Below are 20,466 nucleotides of genomic sequence, written 5' to 3'. Positions count from 1 at the left end.
ACTCTATTATCATAAAAATTCACAAAATTTGGGAGATAAATCCACTACTACACACACACAAAAAAAGCTTTGGCTTCTCCATCACTCTGCTGGAGATTGCTGACTAATTGCACTTATCGCTAATTTGGCCAAGCTGGTTAAGCCAAAAAATGACAAAGGATGCCAGATAGGATTTGTGTCTGTTTTCTTTCTTCAGTTGTCATTTGGGTTCCTCAGTGTTTCGTTAGGGAGCCAGAGTGGGAGAAAACAAATTGAAATGATACAAATATGTTACTTATCAGTGACAACAAACAATTTTTCATATGAAGATTAATAAAGCTTTTTTTTTTTATGTATGTCAATCTACTGTAGTGAATCCCTGAATGTGGACATTTGAAAAGGATTGGATTAAATATACTGGGTTCCTGCACATGTTCTTGGACAAAATTTCCAAACATTTGACTTTTCAAGGACCATTTTTTTCTTTAAAACTTGTCTGACATTGTTACTGTAACACTTTCATTACACACAAAAAACATACAGGCCTTTTCCAAAACTTTCAATGATTTTTACTACTTTTATGTCTTTTTCAGGTCTGGAACATGTGACATTGAAATTCCAGAGCTTTTCTGTGAGTTTTCCATGACCGCGGGAACCCTGAATATAAAAGATAATTCCTATTTAAGCATAAGAAATAAAAACAATAGACTTGAATCAATGCCTCATAATTACACATTAGGTGTAGCCTAATCAACAAACAGGCTTTTGCCCTGTCCATGGCTGATAGGAAAACACAGTTCTTTTGGTGCAGTATCCTTGACAATGTCCCACAACCACAACAGCAGGGGACATCAGTGGACAAAGCTAGCTCTCTATTTTCATAGGGGAGACTGATGTATATGAGGCAGGGGACCAGAGCTGAACCAGGGGACATCTCTATCTGGGACAGGGCATCCATTTCATACAATAAATACTTCCAGCATAATGAATCTGTGGGGATGAAATCAACTTAATGAGTTAAGACCCACGTGGCTGCTGAGGAGAGAAAATGCGGAGGAAGGTGTTGGGGAAAAAAACATGAAAAGAAAGATGGGGATAGTTGGACCGCTCGTTAATAAGCCCACTGTAACAAATAAAGGGCTGTCAGGGGAGGCCTGGAGGGTGTTAGGTGTATGTGGGTTTGTGTATCTGTGGACGTGTCACACCTGGAAGCCTAGCCCGGCTTTAGTCCTTATTAACCTAACAGAGAGTTGGACGGTAACTTTTGATCCACTATGTGACCTGGAAAACTTTGCTCCCTGCTGAAACAGTTTAGTAGCTTGGGAACATGACGAATCGATGAGCTTATGTTTTATTTGCTCTGACAGATGTGTCTAGTTCTGCCTTTACACACAAAATATGCAATGATGTTATTTTTTGCCAACACACCCAGAACACCACAGTGAGCATTAATCTAACTTAATACAGAGAAGCAATGTTGAGGATCTTTTTAAAACAACTAGATGGCCACAGCTGATGTGGAACTTACTGTTGAAGTAAAATTTTCAAATTCTGATGGAAAAATGGCAGCACTCATTTCTCAGACACTGATGCCAGACTATCACAGCTCATCTCTGCACGCTGTCGTCCGTTAACATGTGTGTCGCTCAACACTATATCTCATGTTTCTTTGCTCTGATTGGTTGTAGGTCTTTCCAATTATTGCAGCCCCTTGGAAATAAAAAAAATAACTGAGGTGCTGGATTAATTGGTATGCTGATGCTAAGCTTACAGTTTAGTTCCTGAGCATTTGTAAAATGTGCCATTGTAGTGTAGCACCACACTAATAGTGTGCAGAACAGAACTATAAACTAGGCCCTTGTGGTAAACACCCTGTGAGGTAACAGGATTCCCCTAATCCATCATTTTACACCAAATATATAGTTTAGCTATATGAATGACCATTCACTCACTACTATTCACCTAGCACGACGAGAAAAAAAAATCATACTTAAATATACAAGTACTTTTTGCATCTATTTGAGTAATAAATGTGTTGTTTTCTTAAAACTATTATACATGTGTATAAAAGAAAAATCATCTGGTTCTAAGAATTTTGGAAAAATGAGTCAGTATCTTCATGATTATAGAGTAAAACAGATGTCTGCATCAGAACAAAGGCAGATTGTTTGTATAACTTCTTGAAGATAAAGGGTTATATTACTATATGTAACTGTTACCCATGAATAATTGTGCAATTGTGTGGGCTACTTTACGCTTAATCACTGTCCAGCAACTTTAACTTATTAACTTTAACTTATTATAATAGCCTGTATTATTACTGGTTTGTTAAGTGCACTGACATTCTTGTGAGCCATAACGGATCATTTTGAAACTTTTTCAACCAAGAGACTGACATATTGTCCACCTCAGAAACGCCTGGCGAAAGTGCAGAGTGTGAGGCTGATGCACCGTGTTATGCTACAACTGCTGCTGACTTAACAGTTACAAGCAAATGCAAACAAGAGAAGGCCGGAAAAATTCAGAGAATTATTTGTTGTCAAAATCATTTTTATACAATATATGTAGGAGGGGGGTCCCTGCTCTATTTTTCTTGCTTGGCCTACACATTGTTGTGATATTTGCCACTTCCAAAGCTTCTTTCAATGACCCTATCCAGTCTCTGTGTACATAACTGAAGCTGCAGGGCTCAAGCTTCCGCCAAAGTGGACCCTCCTTATAAGAGCCATGTGTTTGTGTGACCGAGTTAATGGCCTCAGTCACAGGAGGGGGCATGGGGGGCGAGGAATAAGATGGACAGTGGAGGCCAAGCGCTGCCACGGGCTGCCGATTGGGGGGACAGAGAAAGACGAGGGGGGCAGCTTTGATTGCTAATGCAATAACCACAGCTGCCACAGAATGAGGTGGGATGATAGAGAGTGATCACAACGGTTGAGGCAGCTCACTCTCATGAGAGGCACGGCAAACACTAACAGATGATAGATGGCCAAAAAGGGAGGGACAGAGGGAGCCAAACAAGGAAAAGAAGTCACAATCTTGAGACCACTGTACCTTTCATGTCATGAAATTCAGCTACATTTTCTGGATCCCAAGATGACCAATGATGGCTAAGAAATTAATCAATCTATGAATCTATGAGGGTCCTGATAAAATGTGATTTGTTATTGGGTCATACAAATAAAAGGGAATAAAACTGAACTGAATTGAACTGAATTAAAATGAATTAAACTAAATCAAAATCAACTGAAATGAAATTAACTGAAGTGAATTGAATTTAATACAATCGAACTGAACAGAAATGTATCGAAATGAACTGAAATGTATTGAACTGAACTGAATATAATCAATTTGAAAACCCCTATATATTGGCTAGTAGACAAACTGTGTTTTTATCATTTTCATTGTCAATTCATTTGGCTATTTTCACAAACAATTAATACAACAATTAAATCCAATGGTCAATTAAATAATTCCATCGTCCATAAAAAGTAAAAAAAAAAAAAAATAAATAATAACAAAAATTGGTGGTTTAATCTTAGGAAACTAAGAATTGATTTTTAACTCATTTTATTTGTTATATTTCCCTTGGTTAAATAAGGTCCAAAATTTAAAAAAAAAATGTTTTCCTGTATTGTACAAATACAAATAATACTTTTTTAAAAATAATACTTTCCAAGTAAGAGGCTAATCTTCCCATTTAAAAAATCCCAAAACATAGATTTTTTTGGCTTCTTCTGCATGACAAATTATTTTTAAGCAGCAATCCATCATGAAAATGGTCACAGATTAATCCTATGCTGATCAACTAAATGATATATCTATTAATAGTTGCAACTCTATAATCAAGTATATCCTGGCTGATTAAATGCAGCGGACCTGGGGGTCAGGATACCTGACATGGGGTCGACAAAATAAATCACAGATGAGTAATAGCATCGCAAAAATCTTTGTTTTATGGAATAACAAGGCAAAAGGTAAGGAATCATGGGTTTAATGGGTGATGACTGGATCTGTGCCCTGTCAGATCCCACTGTGACCCTGGTAGACTCATGACTAATTTCTGTCTGGTGGATGAAAACACATCACCCATCTGACCTGGGAGTCAAAAGCATTATGACTGCTTGTCCTTAATGAAGTGCATAGAGCAGGATACATTTAAGACCCCCTACCGAGTGCTTTACATGACCAAATGGAAACAGATGTCTGTTTGGTTTGCATTCGCTGGAGCTTCCTCCTCATCAGGAAGATGAAAGTGCCTCATCAACTGTGTTGGTTCTTTTTCAAATGGTTTCAGAGGGATGGAGTTGTAATCAAAGCCAGGGTCAGAAGTGAAACATCTGCGATGGTTTTGCTTCTTTCACAAATTAGCAGAGTTATTGGTCATGGACTTGAATGACCTCCCATACTCGCTAGTTAATCAACTGCACAATGTCAATGCCACAATGTGTGTGTTTGCATTTTCTATTAGTGTGTGTTGGACTTAGGTAAAAATCACTGTAAATGGCATTCATTACCTGCATAAATGTTTTTTTATTATAACCTTTATTTAACCAGGATGGTCAGAGATCTCTTTTAAAAGGGAGACCTGGCCAAGATCAGCAGCAACACAGAGTTTCAACAATATATTACATAGAATCACAGAAATTAAAATACACTGACATAATCAACATGTGTGTAAAACATTTGCACACAGACTCATTCAGGGTCACTAAGTTTTGAAGTCATGGTTAAGTCTGAAAAGTCAAGGGGTGGCACTGTCTCTCTATTAAAATGGTATTTGAACGGTATCAATTATTTGGTGAGAGGGAGTGTCATTTTTCTCAATGTGAAAAAATACAGATGACATCCTCAAGGAAAGCCCGTTTTATGACTTTTGGCAATTACAATATAAATGGGTTATTAGGTTTGAGTGCAGCTGCATATAAGTCTTTTTTATTGACAATGTGCCCCTCCTGAAGCCATTCTGGGGTCAAATAACTCTTAACTTTGAATCTGTTTATCAATGCGCCGTTCTTGAGAAGACTTGATGACTTTCACTTTTTGTTAGACATTCCCAGTTTCTTTGCTAATTCTTTAGAAGAGTCTTTGTAAAGTAGCTTAAGGTAGCTTGGAGAAATCTTGAAAGTACTGAACTGAAAAGAGAATTTAACTTATTGAAAGGTGCAACAATGAAAAGCTGTTTATCCTGTTTTGGTTCCTGAACAGTGTAATAGTTAATCATTTACTTGTGAATATGGCATGTTATAAGCGTTTCTTCTTCTTTCATTGTTATTCTAATGACATTCCACTACGTGCACTCATTGTAAAGTCAATATGGATTAAAGCCTGGGATAAACAGACTATGTGTAAATACAAAGAAGCCAGTGACAGGGCAGAACAAAGAGCCCCATCCAGAGGTTTATAGTTTCCTTTTCACCTATAAGCAATCGCCTCTACTGCCTGTCAAAAACCACAAATCCATTTCCAAACACTTCGAGTGCACCGGTGCTATCAGGTCAGAAGCAGGCTACAGCGTCCTTCAAGCTGCATCAAAGAGAATATCTGTGCACCTACAGATAGTCGAGTAGTGAACTCCTTCACCTTTGCAACCATGTTTGCCTCAACAGGTCTACAGCAGTCTGAATCATTAAACCATCTCCCTAGTGTTTTCTCACTACCTGGGGAAAAAGTAATATAAGTCTAATTAAAAACAAAAAAACTAAAGTAGAGTTGCCTGCTCTCCTTGGACGAAAAGTCAACTTTTTTTTTATAAAGCTCATAAAAACAGCTGATGATACAGGATTAAGTATAAACAAAGTGAAAGCAAAAGTATAGGGTAAGACAAAGTATTCTGCATGACAGAAGACACCAGACAGAGACTAAAGCCCAGAAAATATCAGTGAATAATTGATTGAGACAAGCAGCTAGGAGGACAAATCAATCTGCAGGCTCTAATAAGTTGTTTAAAGATGATGAAATTTATTACCTGTCAGAACATCACGAGAAACTAATAAAAGTAAGCCTCATTGGTGTTTCCCAATTGGTGGTAGAATTACAATCTACGTGTGTTTGACAGTGGAGAGGGGGTGGGTTAGGGCGGTGAAAGTCTGCAAATTTACAATTTTTTTTTTTTTTTTAAATGTATTTATTTTTAAATCTTGGGTAGTTTCCATATTTTAATCATTCTGTGACCCATCTCTAAATTGGACATTTTTGCAGGTTTGTGAATGTAGCAAAGGCAGAACTTGTCATGAGTTCTTTTTTCCTCAGCAGCAGTGTGAGATATTTGAGTTGTGAGGTGGATAATCTATCTGTCGATCCAGTCAGAGCTGATCAGATCGACAGATGAGAGGACCAGTGAGTGAAAGTAAACTTGACCCATTGCAATGAATGTTTAAGTTTCACTTTCACTGAGCCTGGTGTTCTGCTGCTTTGTCTGTGTCTTTGGTATGCTCTGTGCTGGTGCTCCTAATGAACTGTCCAGCTTCAAAAATATAAGATCAATATGTGGCGGCAGATATTTTGAATTTTGGTGGGTTAATTTCTGTAGGAGGATTCTGAGAATATGTTCACAGTAGGCGAGACCAGTGACTGCCAAGTGAGTGATGCATTTGTCCAATCAGGGGAATGGGAAAAGTTCATCCATTGTGCAGTTTACTTGAAAGGGTACTTGTCTCCAGGAAATGTCCCAGCATAAATGACAACGATGGTAGAATTTGTGAGTGCAGATGAGTGTGAATGACGGATGTTTTGTTGCAGCCTTGAGGCAGCGACAGAAAGATGTCCTAAGTGACCTGGTGAAAACATCGACAGAGGAGGCTGTGACTACATACTGACCAATTCAAAGTTTTGTGAATAAACAAAACCTTAAATCAAATATGCAAATGGAAGCCAGTGAAGGGAGGTCAGCACAGTACAAATGCGGTTCCTTTTTCTTTTGCCAAAGTGGAGTTTTGGACTGGCTGTGCACAGTGAATCACAATAATCCACATAAGATGAGATGGAAGCCTGCATAAGTTCATGTCAAATTCGAGACTGTGACTTTGACCATTGCTCTGAGCGATAGGAAACTGTTTTTTTACAGCAGAGCTTTTAGGTTTATCAAATTTAAAAAGCGGATTTACAAAAAAAAAAGCCCACAAGATTTTGCCATGTGGCTTAATGCATAGCTGTAGGAACCCAAGAGATCCATTTAAAAATATATCAGTTTTCAAAAGGAGGCGAAAGCACGTTTCATCTGCTCTCTACTCAATTTGTTTGATAGAAACATGGCAATGCAAGGGAACAACAATAAACCATTCAGTGATTGATGCCCCTTTTTCTATACCAGGCTTGGGCAGCATTACAGTATTATGATATACCAGGGTATCTATAAATCTAAAAGGTATGATTTTTCAGTACTGTCAAAAATACAGACACTTCTCTTTCTTTTAAACTGATATGGACATTCTGTATTGAGGTGACTTAGTGAATACCTCCAGCCCCAGAGGTCAGTCCTTACTTGTCTACCAGGCAGCTGAATTAAGGAAGATGTTGACAGTGAGTGGTGGGGATAACATAAAAGGACAAGTAAAAAGCCAGCCAGCAACAACAGAGAGAGACAGGTGAAAAACAGCAATAGAGCTAACCTAAGATGTAAGGGTTGGTGGTAGCAGGAACCATAGACTGTATATAAAGATGGACGATGCATCTCCAATTACCCCTACTGTAAAAAACATCTCTGATATGGCCACTGCCATCTTTCTACGAAACATAATGCACCAAAATTCCTACATAGCCCACGTAATCATGATCCAGAACAAACAGCTGGTTGGGTTTCAGCAAGCCATTGCTGCGTTTCCATCAGCTCATTAGGAATGTGGATATTTTGTTACAAAGACATCGGGGATCAGCAAACTAGTAGTTTTGTTCTATTCTGTGCCACTTCTCTGAATTTGGAGGTTTTCGCAGGTCCTTCAAGGCAGCGTATATTTTGTCAGGCTGCAATCACGTGACCAATGCGCTGACAGGAATAAACAAATGTAAAGAGGCAGATTGGCTTGGTAAATGGGTCACAAAGCCACAAACTTTCCCCTGGAATTTTCCCATGGAGACGTGTGTTTGGAACTGTATGAACTTTTGAGTCATTTAAAAGTACGCCCTCACCATGTTTCTTTTTCCAAAACCTAATCACAGAAAGTTTATTTACCTAAACCTAACCTCCATAACTTTACTTTAACTACGTAACTTTATGTTAAGAACTTAACATCATTCATGAGATAATAATAATAATAATTCATAGGACATCAATTGTTGTGTGTGCAGTTTTTTAGGATATCATAGGAACCCTTCTATTAAGAAACATCGGCTGGTGAGATCATTTAGAGCCACAGTCTGCACAGCAGCAATCTCCACAGTCTCAAAGTCCCACCCATACATCCGACCAACCACTAGCGAACAGCGACATTGATTGTGAACACAAAGACTGACACACACAGCTGTCAATCATGACGTTGAAACTCCTTATTATAGCATGAAATAACTGATTAAAACCAAATTTCTCAAAACAAGTTAACACTTGAAAAGTGTGATAAGAACAACAGAAAATGACAGAAACCTTTGGGCATGGCTCATGACTTTTAAGGATGCCAGCCACCAGGGGACGATAACGATGTAATAGTTTCACTCTAGGATCATGTCATCTTTCTTTGATGAATGGTAAATGGACTGTACTTGTATAGCGCTTTTCTAGTCTTATTTACCACTCAAAGCACTGTCACACGACATTGTCAAAATCACCCATTCACACACACATTCAGATATTGGTGCCAAACGTACAAGGTGTCACCTGCTACTCACTAATCATTCACATGCACTCGCACTCCAATAACGTGGCATCAGGAGCAGTTTGGGGTTCAGTATCTTGCCCAAGGATACTTTGACAAGTTGTTGGAGACAAGGAGCCGGGGATCGAACTGCTGACCTTCTGATTAGAAGACGCCCCACTCTACCTCTGAGACTGGAGCTTTGACTAACCAAGACGGTTTTGATTAGTTTTGTTTTGTTTCTGTCATATTTGAATGAAGCGTGTTATATGATGAGTTAACAAGGCAATTAAGCTACTTCTAGGTTGGTAAAAGATGGACACTTGAATTAAGAGGGTTTACCATTTTACAGGGGGAGCCCAGTCTATACAATATGGTTGTGTTATGCCAGTGCAATGACTGATTATATAGCCTTTTTATAGTGATTTATTTGATAATCATTCACCTAAATACTGACGCACCTACAAAGTGACATACTGACACAAACTCCATTCATAGGGCAAAGAGGAAAAGACTTTGAGATGGCTCATTCAGCAGCACCTGAAGGCCAAAAGGGATGTTATCATACCCAGAGACAACTTAACCACCGCATCACCTCTTCAGTTCCTCTGTTGTTTATACTAAAAAACAATAATTGTGGATAATGACTCTAGCAGAGTACACCGTGAGACATGCCTTCCAATGATGTCTTTGTACGTCAGCTACAATAATTACTTCCCAATTACACAGACACACACACACACAAACCCCGTGACATCTGACTGATTTCCAACATTTTCTATCTCCTGCTGGTTTGCATTCAGACATCTCGAGTTTAAGCCTAATGTGCCTACTGAACATCCCTAATGTGGATTAGCTATGCATGGTGGCGTCTGCCAGGAATCCTTCCCTCCCTAATGTGATATGACTAAAAGTGCTGCCATGTTTGTGTGTGTGTGTTTTTTGCACTGCATTGACATGAAACCATGCACTCTAAGTAACTATAGCCTCACTTTCTATTTTAAAATTCTCACCCTGAGGGATTATGACAGACGTTTAATACTAGTCTGACCTGGAAAACTAAATTTGAAGAGGAGTAGATGCCAACAGGTACACTGTACATGTGCATGCTTGCCATATTTGAAAGTAATCATTGCCCGCACCCGGTATAAAAACATTTGAGGCAATATTTGTGTTTGAATAAAACTAGTAGCAGCTCTACCTAGTCCTGTTCCTTTTCAATCGAAGTCATGATAAAGTTACTGGGCCGTTTGTTGAATAATAATGCTGACTGTTCATGCTGACACTGCAATTCTGTTAATGGGTGATAGTCAAGGAGTGAATATGCTAATGATTTACTATAGAGAACTAGTGATCCTCAGTAACCTAGCAGTGATTTGTGAGCACCAGGATATTGATGTAGTGGAGGTAGTACAGTGGAGGAGTGTCTCAAACGTTAGGCTAATATGTGGACATACTTTAAAAATGTGAAAGTACAATTATACAACAGTTAGTTCTGACTAAGTAATTTGATTGGATAAGAGGCTTTCAGTGAGTGCTTGTAAAGAGAACAAAAGCACTCTGACTTTTACCTGGGCATGTATCACTTTGTGTTGTGAACTGTTTAGTTAGAATAATCGTAAATCAGCCTTCATTAACAGTCGCCATAGACAACGTTGGCACTGCAAAAATGAAAATATTTCCACAAATAACATTTGAATTGAATTTTAAATGGTGTTCAGAAAAGGACAAAATGAGGGAATTAAGCATGGATACTTCCCTAAAAACCTATAGAACAAATCATTGTGACACTGTGCTAACAACAAGATATGTAAATCAGCCAACTTGTTTCTTTCTGTTGTCATTTTTAGGCATAACTGTAAAATTAAAAGCTATATAATTAAATACTGTGATCCAACCTATCTGACATTTCTGTTGTGCTTATCTTTTGTACTGTCTATCATCTTTGACAAATCAAATCGACTGTCACGGAAGCTTCAAAATGTACTGCCATGGATGGCGCAAAATGTAGAGTAGCCACCTACCAAGTGTAGGCTAAATTTGAATATTTTCTCTGCTTTATTTTACACATTTACCAATCCAGGCTGTGGTAGACCTGCAACTCCAGAGTTCTGCTAAGTAAATTTACTCTGTCAATGAAGTTTGATGACTCTGATATAACAGCTTCAAATACCCGTCGGGAAAAGGCTGTCTGACGGAAAGTTTTTTTGTCTTTTAGGTGGCTAAAAACTAACCAATTGAGCACAGATGTCTGTTATTCAAGGTTTTTCTGCCCAAAAGTGATTGTATATAAACATTGTGATGGGGCCTTGATGTGCTCATATGATTTAAAGTTCACTCATCTAGATCACACCATAGTGACCATAAACAGACTCTCATTTACTGGTTGTTGCTAAATAAACCCCACATAAAAATAATTGTAGGATGATACAAACCACCTGGGCTGCGAAAAACAGTACAGTCCTGGTCCAGCTGGGGAACTATTTGTTTGGTGAAGCTAAAAAATATCTAAAATAAACAGTCAAATCATAATCTGTTGTTTCTCATTGCTGTTAACTAACAAATGGCACATGCTGTATTAAAGCAATATCACATTTAAGATTATGTTGTTGTACTGTATCACAGCCATACTGATATGCAGTACTGCCTCTCGTGTGATATTGCTTGAATTTTTGCATGAGCTTGTGACACAGAAAGTCTAAATTCTTGGATGAAATCCTGGCACAAAAAGCCTGTTAACGACATCTGCACACTGATCTAACAATGTTTACATTCTCATGAAAACACACCATTAAGATTCCACATTTACACTGATCATTAAATCAACTTTAAGGGTGCCACTATAAAATGATTTAGATGCCAGTGTTTGTGATTAGGTCTGACTGCCAAGCAAGTGTGCTGACTTTAATTGAAAGGAGAGTGATTACGGCAGCAGAGCACACAAAGGAGGTGAATATAGCAACTGATAAATATGCATACTGTCTGAGTATCAATGCCAGTGCTTAGCTATGGCTTCCCACACAAACTTGACCCTGAGCGCCAGCCTTCAGTGCCAAACTACAAATGATTTCATTCTTTCATCTGGATTGGATACATGGCAGACAGACACAGCATGATTTCCACAGTGATTGATGCTTGTGACAGGAGCCTGACAGATGGCAACATAATACAGAACAATTGCTTTGTTTGTCTGTACAACTCTATTTCTGTTTAAATGTTTCAACATCAAACTAAAGTCAAAGCTTCACTGTAGCCTTCAAATGAATGCCTCACAGGTATCAGAACATCATTTGAGGGCAATTTTTGCTCACAGAAAGCATCAAAAACATTAACCTGTACCACACACAGGCATCAAAGACAAACAGCCCCAGCGCAGCATCGCTGTGTTCCTGTGTTACAGCTGCATCTGCACTGAAACAAAAAGAAAATCTGAAAAACCTAAATGAAAAGTATCGTCTCTTGACAAGACATTTGTTGTGGAGTGATGTATTCATTTCTCTAGATACCGGTAAGTCTCAAATTTAGTACTCCACTTTAATCGCATGCAGAGTTATTTCATATCAAGATACTGGTATCAAATAAGTATGAACAAATTAATATGAATTCATATTTTTTTTAACTACTTGGATAAATCTTCTAGTTAACTTACTTCCAGTATTCTAGTTAATAGGACTTTTTTAACATGCTGCTGCTGGAACCTTCACATAACTTGTTGAACTTAATCTTTTTCACAGTGTGTAGCAGCCATCTGCAGTGTTGGTATATCAGTGTAACAGTTAGCCATGTACCTTTGAAGAAGCAGTCCTTGCTGTGCACCACGTAGATCCGTCTCCTCTCCAGGCAGGCGGTGCGGTAAACCTCGCAGTGGTTTTCGTAGAACCTGCCGTCTGAGCCACACACCGGCACAAAGGAAGGCCGGCATTTTTCTTGGCAAACACACTCAGCACGGCCGGTTTCTGCCATCAGCACACACTGCCGACCCCGTCCACAGTAAGTCCTACGACAGGGACCTCCATCTGGGTCAGAAAGGGCTGGAAGAGAGAAAAGGGCATATCTAAGAAAGCTGCAGGAATAAAAAAAAAGCAAGTTCATAAAAAAATATAAAAAATATATTTTATCAATAACAATAATTATAAACTATGTTTTACTTGTCTTTATTACTCTCTAAAGGAGAGTCACTACCCAGGTACAAGGTAGAGTTCAAAAAAGTTGCATAATGAAAAAATAAAAAGCACCTAGTGGCACCTACACAAGACGGCTGCCAAGCTACAGACCAGTGCAGACCAATGTTCAAAACCAGCAAACACTGGTTGGTTTTCAGCAAGGCATTGCTGTGTTTTCATCAGCTCATTAGAAATGTGGGTGTTTTGTTACAAAGACATAAGGGATCAGCAAACTTTTTGTTTTGTTCTATTCTGTGCCACTTCAACAAATGTGGAGGTTTTTGCAGGACCTTGAAGGCTGCGCAAGTGGAGCTTTTCATACTTTTTTCCCCTCAGCAGCGGCAGGTAAGTGGATAGTTGAGAAACAAATTGTTTGATTATCACATATGAGACATCCTTTCAATCAATTTGAGGTCGGATCGATCAGAGCTGATCGGATTAGGCTTACAGATTAGAGGAGCAGCTGCTGCTGCATAGGCAAGTGAAAGCAAACTTTCTTCCCAGAGCTGGACTGTGGTGTGTGTGGTTTCCATGAAATGCAGCCCGTTTCATCTAAAGTAGATTGGAAAAATGATAGCCAACTCTAACACTACATGAATTATGGAAAGGTTAAATTTCACTTAACTGCACTTGGTGCCCTGCTGCTCAGAGTAGGCCCACATTCTGCAACAGCCCAAAAACTCAAAAAATCTTTACCTGTCAGCAGATGTTGTGGCAGAGCACCACAAATAAATAAAGGTGAGGAAACCCTGCCCAAAGAAATCACACAAAGGGGCAATTCTGAGTTTTCAGTGTGTGTTATGTCATCATTTTTAAAAAACAGTTAGGAGTGAAGAGTATGATTTTATTCTGAAGAAGCACTTATATATGCATCAAGAAATCCACTGTAAAAACAAAAATCTTAAAATCTGATATGTCTACTGGTTTATGGAAAAGTTAATTGCGGTAAAACAAGTGCTCTGTGGTTTGGTTTTATTTATCCTGACTTTAACATATGCAGGTACAATAAAACAAAGGAAACATATCAATTACAGTAGTTAGTAAGAATTATGCACCTGAAATAGAAAATGCGTAACCTCAACCGAAACACCTCGAGTCCTGATCACACCTATAAGACGGTGCTAACAAGGAGAAATCTTTTTTGGAAATAAACTCTACAAATCCAACAGCCGGATGTCCTTATTAACACCTCTCAGCACTCAGCCACGGATACATGGGCACATCCGTATATAAACACTCAAAGATCAATGCATACCTGAGTGTATGGGTGCACTCAAAACACAAGTAGAGATCACACCTTCTGCTGGCAACACACACAAAGTATAACTTCTTCATAACAACCACTGCTTGTGCCAGCTCCTGCCCTACACACACATGCACGCACAAATGCACACGCTAGCATCCCCGTCATCACCACTCACCGCCTCAGACACCTCGTCTCTTCCCACTGATTTAATCTATTTGCACTTAAAGCAAGCCAAAAAGCTGCTGATCCAGCCAGACGCTCCACCTCAGATTGATCTTCCCTGCCTCCATGAGCTTGACCGGGACCTCCCTCTCTTGTTGTGATCTGACGCCTGGATTTATATGCCCATGTGCCTTGGGGTTATCGCAGCAAAAACTACAAGCTCAAACAGGCACAAGCAGGGCATCTGGTGCCTCTCAAGCCCATCTGGCAAATGCCAGTGGTAATAAATTAGACATAGGAACTGATCTGAAAACCTTTCCCAAGTTGCACATTATTCATATGATCGTGAGAAAGCTCAATCAATATTAACAAGCATGAACAATTCCTACGCAGGCACCCACAGTGTTGAATTCATTGGCAGAGGAGCAACTTTGGTTCAGAGTTGATTTGATTAAAGATTAATGGTAGCTGTGTGTAAATAAATACATTTTTCGGATTTAAATCAATATTTTCTTAATGACTATTTGATAGTTCTGTTCTACACTGCATTGTCTTCCTCAGTTATCTTCCTTCGTCGCTGAAGTTAGAGTTGTAACTCTCTTTCACCCCTGGACTCCCACACAACACTGTTCATGATACAAAATATACAAATATCAAAAACAGTTTGATTTTTTTTTGAGGAACTGCAGCCACAGACCTGTGGCTGGGTGTTTATCCTCAAAATGTACTGTTCTGAGATCAAATTAACAAATGTGAAGTTCTGGTGTTAAAGCAAAGCTTCTCCCCTAATTGACCAATTTGAGTTTTAGTACCGTTTCATCTTTAAAAATTTCAAGCGCTCTGTCTACCTTTTTTTTTTTTAAACCTTTGATGTTAACAAGATCTGTTATTTGCCATGGAAACTAGGGTACACACATATAAGGTGACTGCTGGCCGCAGCACTGTGGGAAATAAGATGCACTACTTGAATAAACTTGATGTCAAGGTGGAGAGAAAACAAAACCATAAAATGGTGAAAATGAAGGCATAATTCTAACAGCTCAAGACATAAACATTTAAAGCTAAAGCTAAAGTTGCTGCTTGCAACATTACGTTTCAGTTATGCGACTCTGTGAAGGCTGTTTTACCATCACAAGGAAATGAATACACATCCAACAGGGACTTGGTGGCCATTGTGTTGATGCTGTTTTGAGGTTGAGTCGGGTCAGTTCTATTATCCCTCTGTGGAATAAGGATAAAACCATACTGGATTAACTTAAAAAGAGCCCAGTCCAGGCTTTTATAATCAAACTGCTGAAAACAGAAATTGAATTTGCCCGCAGTATAATCATATCTCGACTCTCAGCATATTCAATAATAGAGGTAATGCGCTGTTGTCGGAGGACAAAAGTCCCTTAATTACATAAAGGCGATTCCAGGGCCGAAGCACAGAGGCACACAGGCGCACAAATGCACAAAAAACACATTAATACTCTAGCACCCTCCTACTCACTTTGAGGTATCAGTATGAAGGCAAGCATGCACTCATTGTGTTCAGTCACTGTCCAATACACAACATCTGTGCTTGCAAACACAGGCAACACTGTCAAATACAAACACACACAGATACTGCTGAAACAATTAGTCCATCTATCAATTAGTCAATAAACATAGTGATAAATTGACAACAATCTCGATAATTAATCTTCTTCTTCACTTTTTCATATGGTTACAAACTGAAAGATTTGTCAATCGTTGAATCCCTACACTACAGAAAAAAAAGTCTCACGCCACATATTGTATGTGTTGTAAGCATGGGACTATATGAAAATTTCCTACCATGATTACTCCTGTCAAAATATTTACAATATTATCCAAATAATCATCAATATATTCTTAAAACTCTTAAAATGACACTATCAAAACTGGAATCACTAAAGCTCACATTTTGTTAAAAAACAAATATTTTGACAGCATGCAAACCCACATGACACTCCTGGCACAACAAAAATACAATATAAATGTATGAATGTGAGACAGTCATCATAACATCACAGCCTGTCAAAATAAATGCAGGTCTGTGTGTGTTCAGGGGATTCTGATCATCAGCGCTGAGTGACACACGCTACAGCAAGCAGAGTGGAGGAGAAACAGCAGTGTGTGCAGGTCCAGGTGGAGAAAACTACTCAGTTATTCATAAATATATACTATTTATAGACTGAAGGCAATGTTTTTTTTGTGTTTGGCAACGGTTTAAATGTTTAATTTTCAATTAGTTTTGTTTTTTTTAATGATTTGATTTTATACATAATCTGAATCTTTCTTTGACTCACTGCTGTTTAAAAACTAAAGAACTAAGAGATCATTTTTGTCCAGTTTTTACTATTTGATGGCTTTGAATGCAAACTACATTTGTGTTGCCAAATACAACTATAACACTGTTTTTGTTGCAATTTATTGTATATTATGTATTATGTATTTTCATGAAATTAATTATAAAATATTCGTAATATTTTTGTCATATTGTCAAGAATATTGTTATAGTAAAATTACCCTGAAATATCGTGATATTATTCTACAGCCATATCACCCACCCCTACCCCGAACAATATTACTGTCCTTTGCAGTGTTTCACTGAGGACATCATTATACACATGCCAATCCAGTAGACATCGCCTGACCCTATACCACTGACTACTGCTTCATCATAATTAGGTATTTGGAATCTGCTAGAAGAAGCAGTGGGGTTGGTGGTGTGCCAGGTAGCCACGAGCATGCAGGGTACAGCGATGGAGGAGCGGAGTAAGACAGACTCAATTCCTTTTTATGCAGTTTACTAATTGTTCTGCGTGTCTCGGCAAAGCATCTGTGGGAAATGCAAAATAGCCCGGCTCCCCTGTGACCTTGCTGTTCATGTCAAGGTCGGGGACGATTACAAGATCGTTTGTATTCTCCAAGCGTGGGAGATTAAACGCTTAGCAACAACCGTCCAGCGGCAGTTACCCACCGGTGGCTGTACTTCCTTCTTCCTCCTCTTGTTTTCTCCCTCCCTGCCTCTGCTTTCACTCCATCAAGCCCCATGCCCTTTCCCATTTTGCTTGCAGAAAAGAGTACATGAGCAGCAGCCATTCAAACAACAGAAACAATAGCACATAGAAGTTCCAGCTACAATACACAAGCTGCCTGACATTTAGCTAAGTCCTCATGCTCCCATTCATCCTCGCTGTAACTCCTTTGTCTCTCGTTCTTTCGGACCATGCTGGCTGCAATTGTGGCTTGCTTAAGAGGCTAAAAGTGTCGTTTGATAATCCTCCCTGTCTAAGCTGCAGGCACAGTGCTTATAAATGGCTCTTACAAGTTCAGATGCTCTGCGGTGCCAAGACAAAGCCAGGCTGACCATCCGGTGTCAAGCCTCGCATCCTGTCACTCTCTCTTTTATTCTTTATTGAGTCTGTTGTGTTTTTTCTCTTTATTCTGCTGTGCATGTGTACACTCTCTGTCTCCGTTGCTCTCTTTGTCAACACCCGCCTGGTGCTGAGCTCTGCTGGGCTAAAGGGAAATTGAGACCGGGCATTGTCCACTATAATCAGAGATTTCCAGGACATGTTTCACAAGGAACGATGTCAATAACTGCATGAGAACATGAGGGATTTGTATTAAGTGTAAAGACCATTTTGCCTTATCTTTCTGACATTTTTCGACAGACAAAGATAAGTTTCCCCTTTCATTTCCTTTTATGCAAGCCTAAGTGGATGAGAGCATAACTGGAGGCACAGCACGACTGCCTGCCTCAATGACTGCCTTTTCATTTGTCAAGAGAAGCTACAATCTTGTCAGTCTCAGCCCTCGCTGTATCATTGTGATGAAGCCATTGGTAATTTGAATCCAGAGCAAGGCATTCAATCTGAACACAATCACATATGCACTGTACAGCATGCGCGCATACCGAATACAGCACGCACATGCAGCGAAAAAGAGCAAGTCAATATGTGTCACTTCACTCTGGAAGCAAAGCACTTATGTCTAAACCCTTGCTCTATTTAGCAAGTAAAATATGCCTCCATATATTTATACCTGAGGCTATACTCCCAAGCTCTTTAAATCCTGTTAACATTTAAAGGCAATCACAACAAACTTTATTTATTTTGCATTTAATCCAGATCCACAGGGGGGGAGTTTGTTGTTTTTGATACGTTCTCCTCAGAGAGACAGAGGGACACTGCCGAGCTTCTTACTAATTAGACTGGAAGAACATTTGCCCTGCTGATGTGGGACTCGCCGCCCGCAGCACTACCGCGTTATAAACCGCCCTGATCCATTGAAACACAGAGGCTGCCGTCACAAGCCCTTCAGGACATCAGTGTATGACATTTACAGAAGCGGCGAGTGGACATTTTTTGCCAGCAGACAGCTTTTGTTGGATGTGGTACAGCCCCCAAAAGTGCCCTTGTGTCATCTTTTCCTTTCACTTGTGTGGGTATGTATGTGTATGGATACAGTACGAATGTTTATGAGGTACTTTACGTGTTTATGTATATGCGTTTTCTCAGCCCAAGAAAAGCTCTGTCACATCTGCTGATCCTACAGATCATTCTATTTGCTTTAAAGCAGCTGTAGATAATTAAATTCAGAGACACGCCGTCAAACACTGTCTCCCCTGTGCCGCGCAGTCAGACAAAGCGCTCCTGACATGCACGCTGAGCCAGAATATCAATGGACAACAGCAGCCCTGGGTGCTAGGTGATATATTCGGTGGCATACACATAGATAAGAACAAACTGCCCATTTCTTTGCTGCATTGTGCCCAAAATGTTGTTACTTTCCTGAGCAAACACACAGAGGATGGAAACTGGAATACAAATAAGCAGGGATGCAACATACTGCAGAGTGTATTTTTAGACAAATTTTGCCCTTTTACTTAAAAATTGAGAATTGACAATGTTTTAAAATGTTCCCTATGTCTTCTTCCAGAACGTCATCCAGTTTAAATCATTTTATTATCTATCTTGATATAGGTTTCCTCAGCAATGGTGGTCACTGAATGGTTAAAAATAACATTATTTTATGACATCATCGAAGTCCTTCTTTTGTTATTGTTTTGATTGAGAAATGACAGAAATCCAATACTGTGCGTATGAAATGTGCATTATTTTCTTTACATTGACTGCTAAAATTTTTACAAAATGTTTAAAACTACTGTATATGTACAAAGGGTTTGACATGCTCCTGATCACAATTAAGATATCTTTGTCTATTTATTGTTTAATTAATCGCCATTATTTTGATTATAATTTTCAGATTTGGAAATTATGTTTTTTTATTATGGCAAGTGTTTGTCATGCTCTGACATGTTCATCTGTTTAAACCACAATTAGCCATCTTGTTACTTCAAATTTTCACTCAGCAACAAAAATCTGGCTTTAAAAGTAAAATAATTATTTCACATTTAAGGTGAATAATTATCGATGTTGACTTTAGTGAACATTTTTTATCTTGAGTTTTTTTTTTGGCCATATCAACCAGTCGAAGATACAGGAAGTAAACCTGACTGACAGATCCAGTCTTTTCTTGATTCACTCTGGACACTCGAGACGAGTACAGCAGCACCACTGTACAAAGTAACTTTGGAAGATAATTACATTTAATACAAACTTCGTACCAGAGCCATTTTTCTCCATTAAGTGCTGAAAATTGCCCATTACCTTCATGACCTCTCTTTTAATGGCAGGTTAGCCAGTACCTTGGTGTTCACTACATGTGACTGAATAGATGGACACTGAAGCAATTTCAGTCAGCCCAGCCACGGAACAGTTTTACTTATGCGTGAATAAAGACAACGCATTGTTAATGCCTGTCATCTAGTCTTGCGCATACACAGCCCCTACAGCAAACACAGGCCTACAGAGACCGCCACATGCACAATTAAGAAACTACAATCAGAGCCTACAGGTGCTGAAATCAGGGCTAAAATGTAGCAAACAAAACAGTGGCAGTGGAGAAGCCTTCACTGATTTCTGAAGTGGCATTGCTGATGGTTGAAACTGAAGACTAAAGGATGTAGTTATGTCTGATTAAGAGATCTTGTAACGTCCTTTATTAACACATGCTGACTCTGTTTTCCTCCTCAGTCTTTTTGTTTCTCCTCCCCTCCAGA

General features: G+C 39.1%; 1 protein-coding gene across 1 annotated transcript in view; it reads right to left on the bottom strand.

Moving 5' to 3' along the window:
* The window catches only part of fstl4 (follistatin-like 4), a 216,503-nt gene that overhangs the window by 124,244 nt on the left and 71,793 nt on the right, over positions 1 to 20,466 (bottom strand). Inside the window, exon 3 of the mRNA XM_042499286.1 lies at positions 12,551 to 12,793. Within this exon, the coding sequence (XP_042355220.1) occupies positions 12,551 to 12,793 (243 nt within the window). The remainder of the gene's footprint in view (positions 1 to 12,550; positions 12,794 to 20,466) is intronic.

Source organism: Plectropomus leopardus, chromosome 13 (genome assembly GCF_008729295.1).
Source record: "Plectropomus leopardus isolate mb chromosome 13, YSFRI_Pleo_2.0, whole genome shotgun sequence".
Taxonomy (NCBI): domain Eukaryota; kingdom Metazoa; phylum Chordata; class Actinopteri; order Perciformes; family Serranidae; genus Plectropomus; species Plectropomus leopardus.
The sequence above is the reverse complement of the archived record's forward strand: the minus strand, read 5'-3'. Positions and strand labels throughout refer to the sequence as shown.